The following is a 21,606-nucleotide window of genomic DNA, read 5'->3' as shown; positions in this document are numbered from 1 at the left end:
TCAACCTCATTCAAAAAGGCTTGTAACCATAATATTCGAACTTTATCCTGTATCTTTTAAAAATTCATAAGCATAATATCTGTCAAAGTATTTTAATTCTCCTCCTATGCTCAGAGCTACTGAACATTACCCAGAAGGCATATATTCTTAAGTAATTTGCTTGATTTACAAAATTCTTTGCCAAGGAAAAACTCAAAAGGTGATTATGTGGATATTCAAACAATACTAGGATAAAAACATGACATCTTTCACTCATCATTTCTGTACTTAATAAGTTTGGCTTGCCCAAATGTTAAATTATGAAACCACACTATGTAAAATGTACCTAGTACATTGAAAAAGTTAAGCCTATATTTATTTACTAGCACTGTTAAACATTACAGAAAACACATTCAAGTGGCAAGTAATTATAATGCAAGCCCTTGCATGGCAATCCAAATTTATTGAACTACTGATGCTAAGTCATACAAAATTGCACCACTTTAATTAAGGCTTTTAGTTTACATTTGGCCACCTCAAAGTAGTTGTAACATTAGGTTGGTCAATTTAAATACTGTGGCTCCCTGTTGGATAGACACACAATCTTTACACCCAAACGTTAATGCATACAAAGCAACAAGGCATTGTTAAATAAAACAGCAATAGTTACTGCAAATTAGGCCTTGTGACCAATTACACATGATTAAAATTACTTCCCACATTCACATCCACAGTACTCGTCCACCATTTAACATCTCAACCAAAACGTTACACATGTGAAACAATCACTAACAGGCAAAAATACTAAACCTGTATATTTGGTATTGCAAATACACTTATGCATGAGCAAGCAAGGGATTCACAGTGAGAATCTACAGCTGCAGAAGCCTGAAAATGATTTACAAAAATTGTTAAATCATTAAAAAATTGTTTGAAAATATACACTTCTTGTTGTAGACCCCCACTGTACACACAACTATAAACATTGTTCCCTATGTAAACAAAAAGGAAACATATAATAAGAGATTTGAAAAGTCTGGACATTTCCTTCCCAACAGATATTAAAGGCAACGTCTTTAACCTAAGACATTATACTGAAAGGACTATCATATTTTAAAGACAAGATCACTGTCTCCACAGGTTTTTTAAAAATTAAAAAAACTATATAGCTGTGTTAATCAAAGCGCTTATTTGTACAATACAATGATAATGACCTTGAATTTCTTAAAAAAAATTACAATAAGCTACAAGTATCAAAGAAGCAAAGTTATCTGGAGTAGTCTATATAGGAGCTCTTTGGACTTTCTTTTATTATGCTAAAATAGTGGTGCTTTTAGGATTTACATTATTGTACTCTCCAATACAAAGTATGGGACGTGTTAAAGTATACAGTACACCATTTTCATACATGTACAACATTGGTGGATGAAAAATGTCTCTTAGCAGTAATACTGGATTGTAGCCTCTGGTTTTACCAGCTGCATACTCTAGGACTATTATGTAAGTAAAAATCTCTCTTGTGATACTGGAAAGTGATTAGAATGTGCAAACTGATGTAGTAGCTTTCATCCGCCTCTTAAAGGGTACCACCACAGAAAGTCCATTTAAGATGTTGGTAGGTTTAACAAAGTTGGAATGCTGGCACTGTTGAATTGGGCAACAATTCCTCAGACCTGTCAAAAGGAAAAAAATAAATGAAAAGATGGGTTAAAAACAGCACACTAAAGATCCAAAAGAACACATTAAGACAGCACTGTGAAAGTGTTAGAAATGAATATAATACAGGCTCCTGTCCTTGTCATTACATTAATGACAGTGTACCACAATTCACAGCAAAGCAATGCATGGGTAGACATTTTCATTTTTTTGGAATGACTTCATCATGACTTCTGCTGCCTTCTTGAAACTCAGTCAAATAAAAGTTTTTAGGTACAAAAAGGGAATGTAGCTCTGTGCAAATTTCTGTGTATTACTTTCCAAAGATTAAAAGTGGGGGAACAAAAAACTCACATTAGAATTTTAGGTCAGGCCAACTTTATTAGAATTAGGATTAAAAGACAGACAGCAATATTAACAAAATGGGTGTTTCTGTGAGTGTTTACAATCCTAGAATTATATCATGAGTACAGAGTGCACATCTCACCAGGGTTTCTAGTATCAGCAAATCAAGACCTTTTTTCCTCACTTTTCCAATAAGAGTGGCTAAAAAGCTGGTTCAGAGAAGCTGACAAAACAGAATTTACTTCATGATGGCTCTTTACAGTTGACAGTTATGTACTTTCTAATTCCATGTTTAAACAGATTCTGTCAACTTTTAGATATATGTCAGAAAAAGTTGGTATGATACTAAACTCATATAATATTAAACTTAAAAAAAAAACTGGGTGAAGTAAATAAAATAAAATCAGAACTCACTGTCTGCCCAATATTTACTTTGGATGACTTTCTGCATACATGCCTGGGCTAAAAAAAAAGTTTCCTTTTTTACTGTTTTTCTGGGGATCAGACTTGTTGCAAGTTCCAGAAACGTTGTTATATGTATGTAGCTACTGAAATAATTTTCAGAAATGCCTTGAACTTTAATCCCTCATTTAGAGTCTGAATGAGTTCGCTAAATTTCCTAAATCCTAGCAGATTGATTTTAGCAAACTGGAAAGGACAGATGGGAATCTCTTAGCTCAGGGACATGTGTGACATGTGTGCTAATAATGGGCATTTTGGTCAGAAATGAGAGGATATATCTCTAAACAGAAAGCCTTAAACAGAGAGTAGGGTCAAAAACGAAAAAGACACAGGATTGGAGTGCTATTGGAGTATAGATAGAAGCAGAACCACAAACATCAAAAGTGTCTAAAGGTAAGAGTACAATAAAATATGGTTTAATGATAACTGAGTAGGAAAACATTATCATTGGTAACTAGCAGTAGCTAATAATTGAGGGTTTAATATGTGTCAGGCTGATCTAACTGCTTTATAAGAATTAACTCATTTAATATCATTGTTTTCAAAAACTATATAAAAATGTGATATGCTTAATTTTCCTTCACTAATTTCTGGGCTGTATTTGTCGTTCTCTCGGCCTGAGAACTTGTCATCCCCTACACAACTTCTACTTATCCTTTAGATGTCAGTTTAGATGTATCTTACTGACAGACTTTCCCGGGATCCAGAGTTCACATCTAACTGGCTTGATGCCCCAGTTATATGCTCCTATGGTACTCATAATAGCAGTGACCAAGCATGGACTGGATAACCAGTCCATGGCTCAAATTCTGAGCCATAGTACTCAGATCACTGAATTCACATTCTGGCTCTCTATTTACTAACTGCAAGGCTTGAACAAGTAAGAATCTTTTTGTGCATCAGTTCATTCATTGTAACATGGTAATAACAACAGTTCCTGCCTCACAAGATTGTTACAAGAACTCAATTAATATATAAATAGTACTAAGAGTATCGGCATATGATAAATGTGTCTGGGGTACTTATTATCAGTACCACACTGAATGTATTCTATCATAGCATATATTGTATTTTACAATTGTTTTAACTCTTTCACAGACCTTAAGTAGCTTAAGGCAATGAAAAGGCAAAGACAGATTGACATTGTTCATCACTATACTGTCAACACAAACCAGTGTCCCACTGGGGTACAAGTATATATTGGATGAACTTAATCTAGAATGCTCACTTATTTGGAATAACGTACTTCGGACAATGATATGTAAGTGAAATAATTATTTCAATTATTAGGGTATCACACTAACTCATGGATATCTTAGAAAGGAAGTAACCACTTCTTTTTTAGAACAAAAAATTCTATATTTGCTTTCTTGACAAAAGTACCCTAAATGAAGTTGAGGTTAAAAGAGGAAAAGGGGGAAAAAAAGGAAAAGATAAATCAACATACCTGGCTCAGAGCTACAATGCATTTAGTATATTAAAGGAGCTGACATGATGACTTTTTGCGGGCCTTCCCAGGCACTGGAGTTTTTCTGTTAATTTGCCGCACTAGGTCATAAAAGATCTGCAAACATATTATTTTTAATTTACAGGAGGAAAAAATCCAAAAAACAAAAAATAAAAAAATATAAAATGAAAAAATCAAACTTTCCATGGATATAAATGAACCCTAGAAAGCAAATATTCTATTCAGTTAAGAAATGAGGGGAAAAAAAACAGGTATTCTTGTAACTGCCAAGGTCTTTTCTGTTTTGTTTATTTTGTGGGAAGGCTAACATTTTTCTCCTTAAAATAAGTACTAAGTTGAAGGAGTCACAGAGATCTCAATCTTAGTTCATTTAGAATATTTACCATCATCCAAAGAAAACAATCTACTCTTCAAATCTTTTTATGTATCCTTATAACATGACTTTAAACCCCTTCTAGGCAAGAATCCTACATGCCTTTCTGAATGTCTCCGTCTTTTATATAACATCCTTCATACACCTGAAGAGTTAATCTGTCTTCCCCATCCCTATCATTTTCTGTCAAGCCTCCTCCTTTTTATGGTATATTCTACTGTACCAGCATTTAATAAAGAGGCTAAAATGGCACTGTTGCTTATTAACATGTATATATTTAACTAAAGATTTCTGCCTATAAGATCAACAAAGCATCCTGAGTACATATTAACTTGGGATTATGTTAATACACATTATTTTCCATTAATTTTGAACACTGAATTCCAAATAGAGCTTTTAAAGTATATTTCACCATACCTCATTAACATTTATTTTTGATTTTGCAGAGGATTCTAAGAATGCACAGTTGTTCCATTGTCTTGCTAGATTCTGACCTTGTTCCTTTCCTACAACTCTTTCATCTTCCAAGTCACACTTATTACCAACCAGAATCATTGGAACCTAAAAATATATTTGTGAAGATAAACAAAAATAAGTAAATAAATATGCGATATAAATTCAAATCAAAAAAATTCTGAAAGTCAACTCTAAGGATTTTTTTATATTATGCCAGAGAAAAATACTAAATTAATAATGTACAATAAAATTTACAGTTAAACATGAAAGCCTTAATAATGCTAATTTAAGAACCTTTCATGTGAAAGTTTTAGGAAAAAAGCTGTGATCTATTTATAAAAGGGTAAATAAAACCCTTAAAATTGTGTCACAATGGACTTAGATATAATTATAATAAGCAAAACACAAAATCTTTTCAAAAAGGAAGTACAAAAGAGTGTTGCTGTGAAAAGCTAATATATTTCAAAAATTTTAAATGTTTCTCTTAGAGATGTGAATCAACTTCAAGTTTTCTGGTTTCCTCACATATACTTATCAAATAATTGTTCCCAATTTCATAACACAAAAAGCAGAAATTTGGAAAGTCCCTAAGGAAGAATTTTTAGTTTCTCATATAGTATATATTAAAATGCTAAGAAGTAATATCATGTTCATTTACTAAAGATGTAGGCCACATTAATTATATGTTTGGATACATGTGATATTTGTAGTTTTAAAAGGACACTCTGGAAAAATAATACTTATTTTGCAAAACTTCTATTAATCATTTAGAGACTGACTTTCTAAAGAATTTTTGGAAAAAAACCCAAACTAGGAAATCGAGAATTTTGGCTTTTTAGAAACACACATAGACTATTATACTAATAAATAACTTTAATGCAAATGATAGAAGAAAACTACAGTAGTTACTAGACATAGTAGAAAATAGATTTACTAATTGAGAAATGCTCACTGAGCGTGCTGTAAATATGTAGGGTCCAAAAAATGGCAGTGTTTCCCAAAAGTGCCTCTGAGCTCTCACATTATTTGATATAATTAAATTACAGATAGTACAGTGGTTTTAAAAGTGTAGTGCCCAGATCAGCAGCATCACAAACAACTTGTTAGAAATGCAAATTCTTGAGCTCTATCCCAGACCTACCGAATCAGAAACTCTGGGAGCAGGGCCTGGCAATCTGTTTTAACCAGCTTTCCAGGTGATTTTGATGCAAGATCAATTTTGAGAAGCACTACTAAATATAGAGTGATGAGGAATTAAAGTAATCCTTTTGAAGTTTCCTACAGGGATTAAACTCCATTATGGTGAACTCTTAAGGGGCATGTAAATTAACATTAGTCTAATATATTTGTTGGTTTCCTTTAAAAATTAGTTACTATGCTCTATCGTAATTGCTTCAGATGTGTGTTCATATGTAGCACTGATTCTTATTAAAAAGGTTCTTAAATCTATCAGAAATATGGCCAAATCAACATTTGCTCTATTAGTAACATTTGCCACCCATATCTCTCCTTCCTCCCCACCAAAAGCAAGATTTAAAAATAGGAAAGGTATAAAATTTATTTTAGGGTAAGGGACAAGGATGGTGTTTCTTACTTTCCACATTATATATATTTGAAATATGCATGAGTGTTAAAAGTATATTTTTGCCTTTCAAGGAAAAAGCTTCTGAAAAACTAATCCCCCCAAATAAATCAACTTTAAACTGGATTTAAATACTAACTTTTAAGTTGGATATCACTATAATAAGGGTTTAAAATAAAATATATTTATTTATTAGGAAGTCAGCTTACATCATCAGTGTCTTTAACTCGAAGAATCTGTTCTCTCAGATCTTGTAAATCATTAAATGTGGACTGTGCTGTGATGGAATAAACTAACGCAAAGCCTTGTCCATTTTTCATGTACAAATCCCTCATTGCTGTAAATTGTTCCTAGAGTAGAAAGAAAGAATCATTAAAAAAATAACAATATTGCGACAGGTTAATTGAACAATTTTCAAAGTCTAAGAGCTCAATGAAGAATATTACAGTATTATGTAACATTTCTTAAAATTACAGTCTGTGGCAAGATGCTATTTAAAAAGTTGGTATTTCAAAAATTAAGTTTTTAATTTAAAAATGAATACCAAAGCAGGTTTATATGCAATAAATACACTCAAGTGGTATGGAAATATCTTGTCTCCAAAAGCTACTCAAGGGCAGCCTTTTAATATACCATGATGGAGAGGGCACCCAAATCGAATATCCGTTACTCACAGCTAGCTCACAGTGCTCTAGTTCTATGGGGTCCACCAGCATGCACACCTATCTTGCCATTTTCCCATACTTTTCCTCCTTCACTAGACTGTCAGCCTTTGAGAGTAAAAACACAGCCCATGCCACATATCTGGTACTCAAATATTATCTGAATGAATACCATATATCCAGAATAAATCTTCCCTTCAGATACCAACAAATAGCTGGTTCGTAAATACTTTGAAAGATACCATTTGAAATGTTTCACTGAGGAATAAACATGTTATTTATGTAAATAAACAGGTAGACAAACAAACCCAAGTATTTGCCACATTATTTAAAATATGGTAATATATTTTGTTTTAGAAGTACTAGTGAGACTATGAATTTTCATCCAAACATTTTTTGTACTTATTTCTTCGATAATTGACCCATTGTAATTATAAAGCACATACACAAAAAGCAGAATTCAAAAGAATAAGAAAAACAGCTTTAAGATTTAATGCAAGCAGTATTTTTAAATAAGCTTAGCTAATATTTATCTATAGAGAACTAGCATTTACAAGGTTAATATTGCACAAGTTGTGCATATATTTTGGTACTTTGTTTTACATACCGTTCCTGCAGTATCCAAAATTTCAAGCATACACTGTTGTGCATCTACTTCAACTTGCTGAGGGAAAAATTAAAACACACCTTCATTTTTTAAGGTAAACAAAACTGTTAATATACACAAGAGCTAATTATGATATTTCAAACACACAAAATTATAGCAACTCTAATCTCAAACAATACTTTAACAGGTGAAAAAATAGCGAGATAACCAAGGTCCACTATCTCCTAAATTGTATTAAGTGCAAAAACCATGTTCTGATTCAACACACAGATACCTATAAGATCCAAGCTCAACATGAATTGCTCAGCACTTAATTCTGGAAAGGAAATGATTTTAAAATAGCTCAAAATAATATTAAAACTAGTAATAGTTCGGATAATATCAGAAGTAATTCTATCTCAATTCTGCCATACTTTATACCTTCATTTCCACAGATAACCATATCCCCCGCTTCACTGTATTGACATAAAATTTCTAGTAGCAAGGAAATGGAAGACAGCTATCAAATAAATTATACATTTCTGTTACCCCTTTTCACTTAACACTTCCTAGGAAAAAGTTATTTAGAATTAGATGTGGAAATAAAAGTTATATTGCCTCACAGCTGGGGTGCAGGAAGGGGTTTTCCGTTTTTATGGTAGACAGTGGACAGAGACAGAGAAGTGGGAACACTGTGTCTGCACAGCGGCAGGGGCTGGGCTGGCTGCTACATAAGGTGGAAGATAACTCTTCCTACCACATTAACAAGGTCTGCACATTAAGTTTGTCATGTTGTGTTAGTGGACATAGAAATAAAACTTTCCATTATGGGCAGTGGTACTTGTTCAAGGAATTATTAGCAGGAAGGTTAGGGAGACTTCTGTACTTATATCTTTAAGTTAAAAAGAAAGGAGCCTGAGAGTATTTAGTCTTTGGGGTGGGGGTGTGGAACGTGGAGTTACCACTTGACATAGATGGCCTAGCTCTCAAGTTTGTGTGTCAAATTACAATGTTGGGATCAGGATAAACTTAAAATTCTCAGAGAGAGAGAGAGCCAGAGAGAGTCAGGGTATTTAAGATTCTCATAAATTGGCAAATACACAATGCCAGGCAATAATAAAGTATGAACTTTCCCCACAAATTTTATAAATTAACTGTTTCTTCATCCTACTTTGTAAACAACATTCAATAATTATAAAACAAGAATTTATAGTAAAGTCAAAAGCAAAAGCCTTTTTAAAATAGCATACCTTTCTATAAGAATCTTCTATCGTAGGATCATATTTTTCAACAAAAATTCCTTGAACAAACTGTACAGTCTGAAAAAAAAAATAACATGCCACTATATGTGTAAAGAAGAGAACAAATCCAAATCTATATGTTTTAAAACTATTGATTTCTCATAGGTCATTATGCCATAGATGAAAAAACACAACCACCACTATGAATTTGAATGTATGCATTTGGTGAGATTACCTTAGAAAGTTTTTTTTTTTTAAATCAATAATTGCTATGTTCTTTATTAGGTAATTCTAAATTTAGAGATCATATATTTAAAATTTTTTAAATGTCTCTAGTTTCAGTCTTAAGGGCATAAATTTGAATTTTAATTAGAAAGTGGCTAATTATTTTTTGTACACACACCATGCACTCAAGACACCTTCTCATCACTTTGGATACAATTACAACTGAATAAGCAGCACATGCCTTATTGTACATGTTTCTCAGTTTGATCCAAGGATGTCAAGTTCTGTGCTAGGTGGTCACTCTAAGTGGCCAAGTTAGATTAGATGGCTGATCTTACTGTGGGGCTTTGTTAAACTCTGAACTATTAATCATCAAGTTATTTTCCCTATCTTCCCTTCCTCACCTACCACTGAGATATGTTTTTTTTCTTGCTATACTATTTCTTGATACAGAAAAAATGGCTAAAATAATGTAAGAACTGGAGAGTCAAAGGTAATATTTGAAAAAGCATTTAAAAGTAAGTTTTATTTAATATTTTCTAGCATAAAAAACATATATGATAAGCCAGTTCTCAATGAGAAAGACCAAAATTCATTCCTTTCGGGCTCTGAAATGAAGACAGACACACATTAATATGTTCCTACCCTTTGTGCTTAGTTCAAACTGTATTCTGGCATATCTCATGTTGGCCTTGAACCAATGATCTATCAATGATCTACCAAGATACAACTAAAAGTTGACTAAAATTATAAGAAAAATATTATACTGCTTCTAAAATTACTATATTTCACTTTAACAAATAAATGAAGACAAATAATCAAAACCTAAAACTCAAGAGAAAAAGAAATGTCTTGGGGTGTGGTGTGTGGTGTGTGGTTGTGTGTGTGTGTGTGTGTATGTGTGTGTGTGTATGCATGCATGCATGCATGCATGTATGTATGTATAGCTTATAGTCAGACAGACTTATGTATATATGTATGTATGTATGTATAGCTTATAGTCAGACAGACTTATGTATGTATGTATGTATGTATGTATGTATGTGTGTGCATGTATGTATAAATTTATAGTCAGACAGACTATGTATATATATGTATGTATCATGTATAGTTTAATATAGTCAGACAGACTTATGTATGTATGTATGTATGTGTATGTATGTATGTTGTATGTATCAGATAGCCAGACAGATTTTGCCAGAGCAGATCTAACCTCCTGATGTATGTATGTATGTATGTATGTATGTATGTATAGCTTATAGTCAGACAGACTTACCAGAGCAGATTTTCCAACGCCTCCTGAGCCAAGAACGACTAGCTTATATTCACGCATGGTGCAAACTTGTCAAAAGCTAGTACCTTATTAAAGAAAAAAAAAGAAAAAAAGAATTCTTAATATCTTTGTATGTATGTGCTTCTTATTTACAAGACATGCAAGCAAGTAGATTTATTTTAAATGATTACTATACCATATTAAATGGAGCATTCCACAAACAAGAATGCTACTGGTAGGGCTCTTCATAACACATGGGAGGTAAAAAGAAACTGCAGAATTCCAGACATGACTTCTAGCCATATCCTAAATTCAATTAGAATAAAATATTTGCTCTATTAAGAAAAAAAAAAAAGAGGAGGAGGCTGAAAAACAGCAGGGGTAGTCTACTGATGACAAGATGACAAGATGGCAGAGACAGACATGTTTAAACCCCCTTTCCTGAATCATCTGGAACCTTGAGTAAGTTGAGTGCTTACTAAGTACAGGGATATACCAAATGAAAAAAAAAAATCCTTCCTTCATTTGAGCTGATAGTCTAGAAAGATGAATAGGATGGGGCAGGGGTCTGTAAACAAATCCAGTCCACCACCTGCTTTTGTACATAAAGTTTTATTAAATATAGCCATGCCCATTCATTTGTGTATTGTCTGTGGCTCCTATCTTGCTGTAATGGCAGAGTAAGGAAGTTATAGTAGGGGCCATCTGGTCTACAAAACCCAAAGTATTTACTGTGGCATTTACAGGGAAAAAAAAAGTGCCAACCCTTGAGATACATAAATGGTAAATAAGTTAGTAGAGAAAGCAGGCCAAATATCTATTAACTGAAGTGAGGGAGGGAGGGGGGGCGGTGTGTGTCCAAAGAATCTGAAAATGGTCAGGAATCAGAGGCAGAACTGAAGAATATGAATAAAGTCCACTAAGTGTTCACTATTATGAAATACTGGAAATCAATACAAAATAAAGTCAAAAAGGAGCAACTCTACCAAGGCTTATCATTACAGAATTTCAGTATACTAAGGACAGAGAAAGAAGATCTTAAACGTTTCCAGGGTCGGGCATAATATGAGAATATAAAGCTCCTATGTTCCTAGAAAAAAATAACTGTTCAGTGGCCATGGTACCAAAGTAGCCACTAGAACAGGTTTTTAACCTTCTTAATCAAGAAGTGACAAATCTTTAGTCATAGTATCAAGTAACTAGCAGAAATGGCTTAAACACATTTAATCAACCAATAACCATTTGTTTCAGTGAATATATCTATAAATTAGCCAATTATCGACAGCCCCTTACTTCTGAAAATCAGTCAATCAAGAATGGATTCACTTTGGTATATTTCTTTGTGTTAAATCTCTTATATGTTCTTTCCCTCCAGCCAATACTCTTAGAAAAAATATCCCATTTCTCCATGCAATTCCTTTATTTCTCTGTAGGATGCCATGTCTAATGGCATGGGCTTCCTTTCAAAATGTTTTTCTTCACTTCTGCCTTTAAATAAATGGACCATCTACTATATTTTTTTCTGTTCCTGATGGGGACCCCCCAAACCCACAAAAAGTTCATTTCTATTATCAGTGTCACGCAGACATTACCCAACCACATAGATCTATAATGATCTATTTGAGAAATATTTTTTAAAAACCTGAGGGTTCTAATTAAAGATGCCTCCAAATTTGTGTTTCTGAACCCAACACAGGGAATGTGGTAACTTTGGAGAGAGGAATTTCCTAAACATCCCAAAGAGCAAACCAACTACTTCGACACAAGTAAGACTCATCTCCCTGCAGTTTTTTTTATCCTTTAGAGTAGCTGGGCTGTGTCACTTTTTGATGACTTCTCGGCCATTTTTCTTTATCTATAACTTATGCCAACCAATCGACAATTGTCTTGCTTGAGTGACAGTGCTTCTACAGTAGACATTAAATCACTCCTGAGTTTGAAAGTTTGTCTATTTTTGAACTCTTAATTCCCCAAAACCATGTACGACCAGTAGTCTGCTTTGCTCAGAGGAGGCAGTGTCTGACTGGGATAGCTTTTCCTTAAGTAATCAAAAACTTCAGCTGTGTGTGTTTTTTAAATTAATTTCACTTAGCATGATTATCTCAAGATCCACCCATGTTGTCGCAAATGGCAGTATTTCATCTCTTCTTATGGCTGAGTAATATTCCCTTGTATATATGTACCACAGCTTCTTTAGCCAATCATTTATTGTAGGACACTTCGGTTGCTTCCATGGTCCTGGCCACCATGAATAATGCTGCTATGAACATTGGTGTGCAAATATCTTTTTGGGTATGAGTTTTCAAGTCTTTGAGGTAAATACCCAGTAGAGGGATTGCTGGATCATATGGTAGATCAATTCTTAGTTTTTTGAGGAACCTCTATACTGTTTTCCACAGTGGCTGTACCAATTTGCAGTCCCACCAGCAGTGTATCAGGGTTAGCTTTGTGTTTTTTGTTTAAGATACTGAATGGTGTCTCTCATTCTTTGATAGTTGACCCAAGACCTCATTTGACATCATTCTAAATGATGCCCTTTGGCAAACAAGTGTACTGAATGGGCTGCTTATGATCAACTTGTTTGTTTTTTAAATTTGCTATCAGATGAGTCAGTCTCAGTAATAATGATGGGAGTTCCAATTGGTTCATTGAGCTTACACTGCTAAATTTATTTTGTTATCCTAGGATTTGCATCAAATAGATCTTTGTATAAGGCAATTAGGCCTTTTGGTTCTTGCCTGGAGGTATGTTATTTAGTAAATATTTTTGCCATTAATTTAATTCTTCAGCTATTTGCTTTGCTTTTGTTCACCTATTCATGCAAAATTTCGTCTGTTTTTTTGTTTTGTCCTGGACTGTTTTGTTTCCATTCACTGAATAAGTGAGTGCTCCATTTGAAATGGATGGAGGCACTGGCCGGATAAGCCTCCAGTCCAATTCAGACTAGCCCCAAGTACTACAGGTTGAAGATGAGTAAAACCAGGGACCAATTCAAGTAAAAGGTAAGGGAGTGGTCAAACTTCACACTGAGTCACTTACAAAATCTTCATGGCAGCATATTATAAGGTCAATAACTGTGGGATTGTTGATTATGTAGCTCCTTTCTAATCTCTACTTGGTCAGGGAACCTGAGAATCTATTTGTAAAGACACATCTGTTAAAAAAAAAATCTTTTTTAAATCACTCTTATATCATTTTTATTTAGGAATAATTTACATCCAGTAAAACAAGTCAATCTTAGCCATTACGGTTAAATGAGTTTTGACATATGCTCACATCCTTGCAAGCACAAACACCTCATTAAGATTTAAAACACTTCTATGACCCAGAAAGTTCCCAGTGTGCCTCTCTTCCCAGGTAATTACCATGACACCATTTTTCTTAACTCTAGTGATCTCGTATTTGTCAAAGCCAAAACATTCTCTAGGAAGAACTTCTGTGACTTTTATAAACTTCCAAAATAATCCTGACTCTTACACGTAAATTGGTAAATGACAAAAACTGTGACTTTAACAAGGGTGACTTAACAACTGCACTTATGGCTAACCTTTGAAATATCAAAATTAATACCTTAAGAGGAACTTTAACTACAAAAAAATTATGGGACAAAATAACATTCAATAATTAACTTCTATAACTGGTACTCTAAGGCCTCAAAGTATATAGTCTCTATTTCTCTCTAGCTCAAACCTTTGGAAACCTACCCTTGAATCATTCTATATAAACTGCCTACAAAATCCTTCCTTTTATTTTGCTCCTTCCCCTTACCTCTGTCTGACATGAACTATTTGTTTTAAGGGTCTCTCAGCAAAGAAACAATTACACGAAACAATAAGCAGACGCTTTAATTGCTAAAGTAGAAGGTAGAGCTATAAAAACTGAATTTAAACACTGGTCTAGAATTTAGTTGAAGTTATGTTTAAGAATTTTCCTTAATCTGAAGAAGACTGACAGAACTTTGTTGAAGAATTCCAACTTAATTACTAATTATTTAATTTCCTCACAAAGGAAAATGGTTAAAAGTAGCAGGATAAAAAAGACCAGATTCAAATACCTTAAAAAAAATTGATCTTAGAGAACAAGAACCTATTTAGGAAATATACTATAAGTCTCTCTTAGGGGTAGATTGGTAAAGATTTAAAGTTGTACACAAAATAAAAATGACTTGATAGAAAACAAAATTAAAGTTAACTTTAGGAAACTTAAATATTCTGTGGTAGATCCTATAGCTGAGATAAAGGCAGTGATATCCCTTCTTCCTGTAAATGGGCTCAGACTTGAATAGAAAACTTAAAATGGAAAGTTGTTAACTCAGAAAATACACAATTGCAGAGCATTTCAGAGATGCTCACAAAGTAAACGAGCTAGAAAGAAAAACTAAACCCAAAGTTCCTTGTTTTCTAAGAAATAGGAGCCTATGGATGAGGGCACCTGTACATAGTGCAAGGAGAAGAGCCGCAGGAAGAACTAAAGTTCCATATTTACTAAGAAATGGAAGAACAAAGATCCTGTATCTGTCCCGTAATGCTACTCCAAGGAAACATGAGTACCCAACAATTCCCTACCCTTTCTCCACTGGAGGTGGGAGTGGACTGACCAGAGAATCAACAAAAATATTTTAGGGTGCTGGAAGTGTCCTAAAACTGGTTGTAATGTTTACTATACAACTGTATAATGTTACTAAAATCTCAAAACAAAAACACTGGCATAACTGACTGAATTAACATAAAAACTACCATTTAAAAAATATTGATTATAAAAAGTAAACATTTATGGGAATTGCATATCTTAATGAGATGGCTGGGACTCTTTTTCCCAGTTGCTTCATTTATTGTTGCTAGAATGAGTCACGTTCACTCATATTATTGTTTCTATCAGTAATTTGTTCCTTCTATTTTTTATTATTGATAAAAAATATACCCACTGCATTGATACGTGACACTTTATCCATTCACCAGCTGGTAGACACATGGATTGTTTCCAGTTTGTGGATATTATAGATAATGCTTATCAAAATTTGTTTTAATTTTAGTAACTCAACCAAGAATTTTTACCACAGAACCCAAACTCCATAGGAAATTGAAAACGATTCAAATTTTGAAGTAGAGAAATATGATAGGAGTCATCAATAGACTTTTAAATGTAAAAACATAGTGACAACTATGTTAAACACATCTAACTCATCAATAAGCTTCCCAACAAGTAACACTGATAAGGAAATATAACAAAGCATAGCCATTATCTTTAATTTTTTACCAATATTTCCTTATGTAGACCACACAATGACAATATTTTAATTTAAATCCTGATAAATACCAATGGAGTATTTTTTCCTTAAAAAAAGTCTAACAGTACGATAGCCAAGATGTAAACCCATATTGACTTTCTGTGCTTTCTACCACACCAGCTTTGAAAAATTGTTTACAGATTCTTAGACTGAGATTAAATAATGAATTTCATTGTGAATGCCAACTCTGACTAGCAATGGACACTAGTTCTCTTTTTAGGATTGTGTGGCTGCACCCAGGTTTAGCAGAAAAGACAATTCTGACAAGTAATGTCTATCACTGGCTTGTTGGCGGGGGGTGGGGAGTGGCGTTGTGGAGAAGAAAAGTGATGGCACTGGTATATTTGTGAGCTGTGGGCCGGACCTTCTTGTACAAGTGTTCTTAACTTGAAGCTCATGAATAAGCATTGGGCATTATTCCCAAATGCTTATTCCCAAAATTCCCAAAATTTTGTGAATTCCCAAAATTTCATGCACAATTTTAAGATGGAGAGAATTATATTAGAATTTCAATGGGATTTGTGATAACTACTGTTTGAGGCATTGAGAATAATTGTTCTCCTTCACTGATCTCCAAAGAGGGACAATTTTGACAGCATAACATAGTTGTTTCACAGCACCGAAGTTTCAAATCCTGGTTTTGTATAACCTCAAGCAGTCATGAAAACTTTCAGAGCTTCTCTTTCCTTATAGGGAAAACAGAGACAGTAATACACTTGATAAGGTTGTGAGACAGATATGCAATAATGTAAACTCCACAGAAACAAGCATTTTTGTTTGTTTATTCATCACTAGATCCTTAAAACCTGAAATAGTGCCTGGTATATAGTATGTGCTCAATTAATTAAGGAATGACATGTAATTTTCTTTAAGAGGCCTGGTATCTTGCACATATTAACAAAGTTTTGTGCAAAGTATAAAAGATAGTTTTAAAAAAATAATAATAATAGCAGCAATGGTCTGAGCTACCACTTAATACAGTGTTACAAAACTGATCCCACAGTTGAGGGTCATTGCTCTACCCTTTTACCTACTGGCTCAATAAAACATATAATGTAGGGGGGGACTGCTGTCCAGCATTTGTCTGATTTAGAAAGTTTCTTCTAGGTAAGTGAAGAGATACAATGTACAAGTTAAAACTATTTTCCAACCATACACAGGTTTCTATTCTTATTTCAGTCCTGTTACTCACTGCAACCAGTTTGGAATATGTTAAAATTAACTAAACTATAAGTCTTTAGCTGTAGACTCCAAGGCTTACTACTATATTCAGCTAAACACATTTTAATATCTGGAATGTACCTTACAGTAACCTCCTACATCAATACAAAAGCAAAAAGTTAAGTACATATTAGTATTTTGAATCATTTAAAAACATAGTTTAGGCAGAAAGAATAGGAAATAATCTTCTTGTAAGTCTTAAAAAAACATAACCACACAAAAATCTTATAATGCTGGTGTTTTCTCTGACTCTTACTATTAATCACACAAGTCAATGATTTATTGTGCCACAAGTCACACAGGCTGTAATTCTGACAGTCCAGGGAAAATCTCAGTGTTACTACTTTAGAAGCAGTGAGAAAATCTTGAGATTGTAAAACAAAATGAATTTTAATTTTCTTGAACTTAAAAAAATATATATGTTAGGTGGTGGGATTTTATTTCTATTGCTTATGGTTTTCCTGACAGTTTTAGTATTAATAAATAGTAAATTTGTAAAATATATAAATGAAAATTAAAAACTGAAGGTAAAAGAGTTATGAGGTTGTCTTGTAATTACTCTCATGTTATCATAATTTAAGAATGTTGATAATTATTGGCATTTTTAAAAAGTGGCCACTAGAAACTGAAAAATACCAGTTTAGCCATTCAACTCAGAAAGAATAATTATAAAATATTAATGGAGATAGGAAAAAAAGCTATGTTTTAGATAAATAATATAGTTCTGATGGTGACGGCACATGTTTAAAGAAAATAGGCAAGCTTAAAAGAACCAATTAAAATTCATTTGATACTATTTTAAACCTTAATAACCTGTACGCTTTTTTCCCAAAAAGGGCCAAGAGATACATAACTACTGAAAATTATAAAATTAAACATTATTTTAAGTGCTTTATGGAAAAAAATATTCTAAACAATGTAAATACTGACATTTTAAATATGTCCTGTCTTATGTCAAAGCAGTATGTCTTTGTCATATTAATTTGCATGCCAAAAAGTCTACCTAGAAAAAGATGAATAGGGTGGCAAAGGATTTAAGCAGTAAGTATATTAACTGGCATGCCACAAGTAAACAATTGTATTGAGAAGCTTGCTGGTTTGCAATATCTTCTTATACATCAGCAGAAATCACTGATTAACACCCCCCCAGGATATTAAATAAAATTAGAGTGTGTGGTATTAGAAATTATTAACAGAGTTCTGACCATTACATATTAATGCCATGAACTGCCATTTAAAGAGATGGGAAGACCAATTAAAATTATTTTATAATCAAATAAAAACTTGATATTCAAATTTTAACAACCTTTAAGAAGTTATGACAATACTATCGGAAAGTGTTAAATGAATATGTGTCAGCAATAGGGGATAACCTTTGTTAAACATTTTGCCAAAAATTATAGTGCTATCGGTCAACTGTGAAACATTCTAGTTTTAATTTCTAGTACAGGTGATGGGATTTCATTGGTTTACATATGCTCTCTTTTATGGTATTCCTTGTAAATAACAGAACTTATATGTAAAAACTGGATGCAGTTTGGAAGTTATTGTAAAATTAAGAATCGCTAATTAACAATGACTATATGTTAATATGCAAATACAGCATTACTTGAATCAAGCTTTAATCTATGAACTCACAAATTACACTAACTCTTAATGAGAGCCTCCTAGAGTCCCATTTTCTTTGAGTGGTTAAACAAGCAAGAATAAAGCATACATGCAAAATGAATTTAGGAGTGTTATCAATAGTGCTACTGCTCACTTATATTATACTTCATCAGCAAGAAAGTACAACTTCTATGACAAACAGGCACTTACACAATTATAAATATGAAGCATGATTCACACTGCTTCTCTAGCAATCTAAAGATTACAGATGAAGAAAATCAATTAAATTTGTAAAAAACTATCAAAACACTAAAAATTCCACTACTGTTAAAACTGGAAACATTTTCAACGCTAATTTTTCAAATGCATAAATACTTCTGCTACTTATCTTTGAATAAAGTTTTTCGGTAATTTTAAGTATTATATGTCATTTACATTTAAAGATTCCTAATTTTAGTCACTTACATAAAGCCCCTAAAATTTGTGTGACTACAACCAACTTTCAATCACAGTAACTGATAGCTCTTACACTTTTGGTATTACCTGCAAAATTCTTGGGTACTCTATTCATTCATTTAAAAGGTTGTTTTACTGCTGCCTTCTACAACTTACTTTCTTTCTTTTTTTAACGCCTACAGCACCTGGTCTTCCTAGGCGATCTCCCATCCAAGTACTAACCAGGCCCAATCCTGCTTAGCTTCCGAGATGAGATGGGATCAGGCACATGCAGGGTGGCATGGCTGTAGTTCTACAACTTTCTTAATTTACTGTACAGACTTAGCTTTCCTTGCATTGGTTCCTTTTCTGAACTTAAGAAGTTGTTTAGTTCCAGTCTCAGAGAAAATCATAGCAAAGACATGGAAAGACAAAACAAAACCTCCTACGGCTCCTTCCAAATCAGGTTTCAGTAGCTGCTTCATAATTACTTGAAATGGAAGTTGAGAAAAGCAGAAACAATCATATTCTACATTAAGTTCAGTAAACTTATCTAAGACAATATTCCATTAATAATAAATTGCTATTTTCACAAAAACAAAATAATGGATGCTATGATACTGAACAGAAAATTCTGAAGAGGTATGAGTCAAAGAAAATAAAAACTGTGAAGTTTTAGTCCAAAATGTATTTCTATGTAAAAATTACTGCCTCTAATTATGAACTACAGGAGTAATTATGAAATAAAAAAGCATAACAAAATGATAAACTGATGCATTTAAAAGAACTCATGGCCATTTACTTGGTGTTGACATTTTTTGAGGGTCGACTCTGATCCAAAAATTGTGCTAGAACCTGAGGATTAAAAAAGGAATTCTAAGAAACAATATCTTTTATCAAGATTACTGTAGTATAGCATTCAAGAGTCAACATCGATATATAATGAGTGCCTACTACATGCTAGGCACTGCTCTAGGCAATGGGAATAAAGCAGTGAACAAATGACCTATCCTGAAAATTATAATCTGGGGGTGGGAAACAAAAAATCAATATAAAATGTTAGATGCGATAAGCACCATGGAGGAAAAAATAAAGCAAGGTATGAGAATTTGTGTGGAAATGTAGGGCTTGTTTTACACAGGGTGGTTATACAGGACTTCTATTAAGACGAAAATAATACATGGCTTGATACCAAAGAGTCTTTTCTCAATGGAGTTATATTAAATCCTGTTTCCAACAAAAGGCTCTTCCATTAGGCTTTGTTCTGTTTAGTATTTTTAAATCAACATCTTTGGTGGAATATTGTGCCAATTAAATTGTGGCTGAAGTTAAATTTGGATTTGGAAGAGTCACAGAGATTTGCCTAGGATCCACTGGACAGCTCATGGCAACAAAACAAAGGAATTAAGAAAACGTTGTACTAACCCAGTTACAAAGTTTGTAACCAAGGTTATCTTGAAAATGCCTGAATCAATATTATCTTGAAAAGCAAAGAAATTGAGTTATTTGTTTTCTGAAATGGTGGATCTATGTTTAGATGAAATAAAGCAATCCTATATTTTAAGAAGATGAAAGCAAATAACCAACTGACATTTTTAGAGACTTAACCAAGTGCAGTCAATTCATTATCAATAAAGAAAGAAGCCAAACTTAGTTTTCCTTATACACATTAAAGTAAATACTAAACCGCCTCTGCAACTCTGGGTGGCAAGACATGAAATCAGGAAATAAGAAGACCTACAATGGGCTAACTATACAGTTTACCAGAGGGTTGCCATTTATTTCTAGGTCTGCGTCTTAATCTGAAAAACATGGACAATGATAATACCGATTTCACAGAGTTGATGGACAGATAAATAAGAATGTATGTAGTCTACAAAAACCTTAAGTGTCAGTCATTACCATCATCAACTAGATGCACATATTTATTTTGGTGTACCCTATTTGGTCTAGAAAGGTTTGTTGAATAAAAGACTGACTAAAGACTAATAATTCATTTCCAGCACAGAAAGGAATGATTTAGATTTTTAAAAGACCACTAACCAGTTATTTTTTATAGGTAAATTGCCATTTAAGTTCACATCAATTATTGACATATGTCACAAATCCCAATTGAAAATGAACCACACAAATTTGGCATAAAAAACAGTTCTTATATGTGCCTTGTAGAGGAATTATAATTCCAGCAGAAAAGAAAATACCCTACAGCAGGAACAGTGTCAAAACCATCAACTTTTGGGTTCCAGAGATAGCCCTTTCAACCTCATAATCTGATTTATCCTTTAATCTCATTAATAAATGTAAAAACTAGGTTATAAGAATTAAATCCTTGAAAAGTGAGAAGCAACATTTTAAAAGAAAAATTCCTTTCCTTTGAAATATTATGTCAAAGGGTCTCCAAATAGCGATAGTTAAATCAAAACTTTCCCAAAACACTGGTAACTTGAGCAATTCTATTCTCAAGTTGTTTCGCTAAAACACCTCCCCCCCACCAACCAGTCTGAAATTCTTTAATCTTAAATTATAAAGGGCTAAGTAAAAACACTTAACTACTGGTTCCTGAAGTCAAGTGACATTACTTCTCCCACTGAACATTTTCTGGAAGAGATGATACTTGATTTCTTCTTTCCGCCTCCGACTCCCAAAGTACTATTTTAGCAGCTAAAAAGAATTGTTGTGCTCTCTTCTCATTCTCAAATAAAATTAACTAATTTAAAAGTCAAGAACCTGGTACTAATTTGTTGGAC

General features: G+C 33.2%; 1 protein-coding gene and 1 pseudogene across 1 annotated transcript in view; both read right to left on the bottom strand.

Annotated features, from left to right (window-relative positions):
- Positions 1–329: 329 nt before the first annotated feature.
- The window catches only part of RAP1B (RAP1B, member of RAS oncogene family), a 40,213-nt gene continuing 18,936 nt past the window's right edge, over positions 330–21,606 (bottom strand). Inside the window, exons 2-8 of the mRNA XM_039865957.1 lie at positions 10,312–10,394; positions 8,820–8,888; positions 7,591–7,647; positions 6,531–6,671; positions 4,701–4,844; positions 3,890–4,006; positions 330–1,652 (exon numbers count right to left, since the gene is read on the bottom strand). Of these exons, the coding sequence (XP_039721891.1) occupies positions 3,920–4,006; positions 4,701–4,844; positions 6,531–6,671; positions 7,591–7,647; positions 8,820–8,888; positions 10,312–10,368 (555 nt within the window). The 5' untranslated portion in view covers positions 10,369–10,394 and the 3' untranslated portion in view covers positions 330–1,652; positions 3,890–3,919. The remainder of the gene's footprint in view (positions 1,653–3,889; positions 4,007–4,700; positions 4,845–6,530; positions 6,672–7,590; positions 7,648–8,819; positions 8,889–10,311; positions 10,395–21,606) is intronic.
- On the bottom strand, positions 19,054–19,172 carry LOC120605191 (uncharacterized; annotated as a pseudogene).

This window comes from Pteropus medius, unplaced genomic scaffold, assembly GCF_902729225.1.
Source record: "Pteropus medius unplaced genomic scaffold, Ma_sr-lr_union100, whole genome shotgun sequence".
NCBI lineage: Eukaryota > Metazoa > Chordata > Mammalia > Chiroptera > Pteropodidae > Pteropus > Pteropus medius.
Note: the sequence above shows the minus strand (reverse complement) of the source record. Positions and strands in the feature narration are given on the sequence as shown.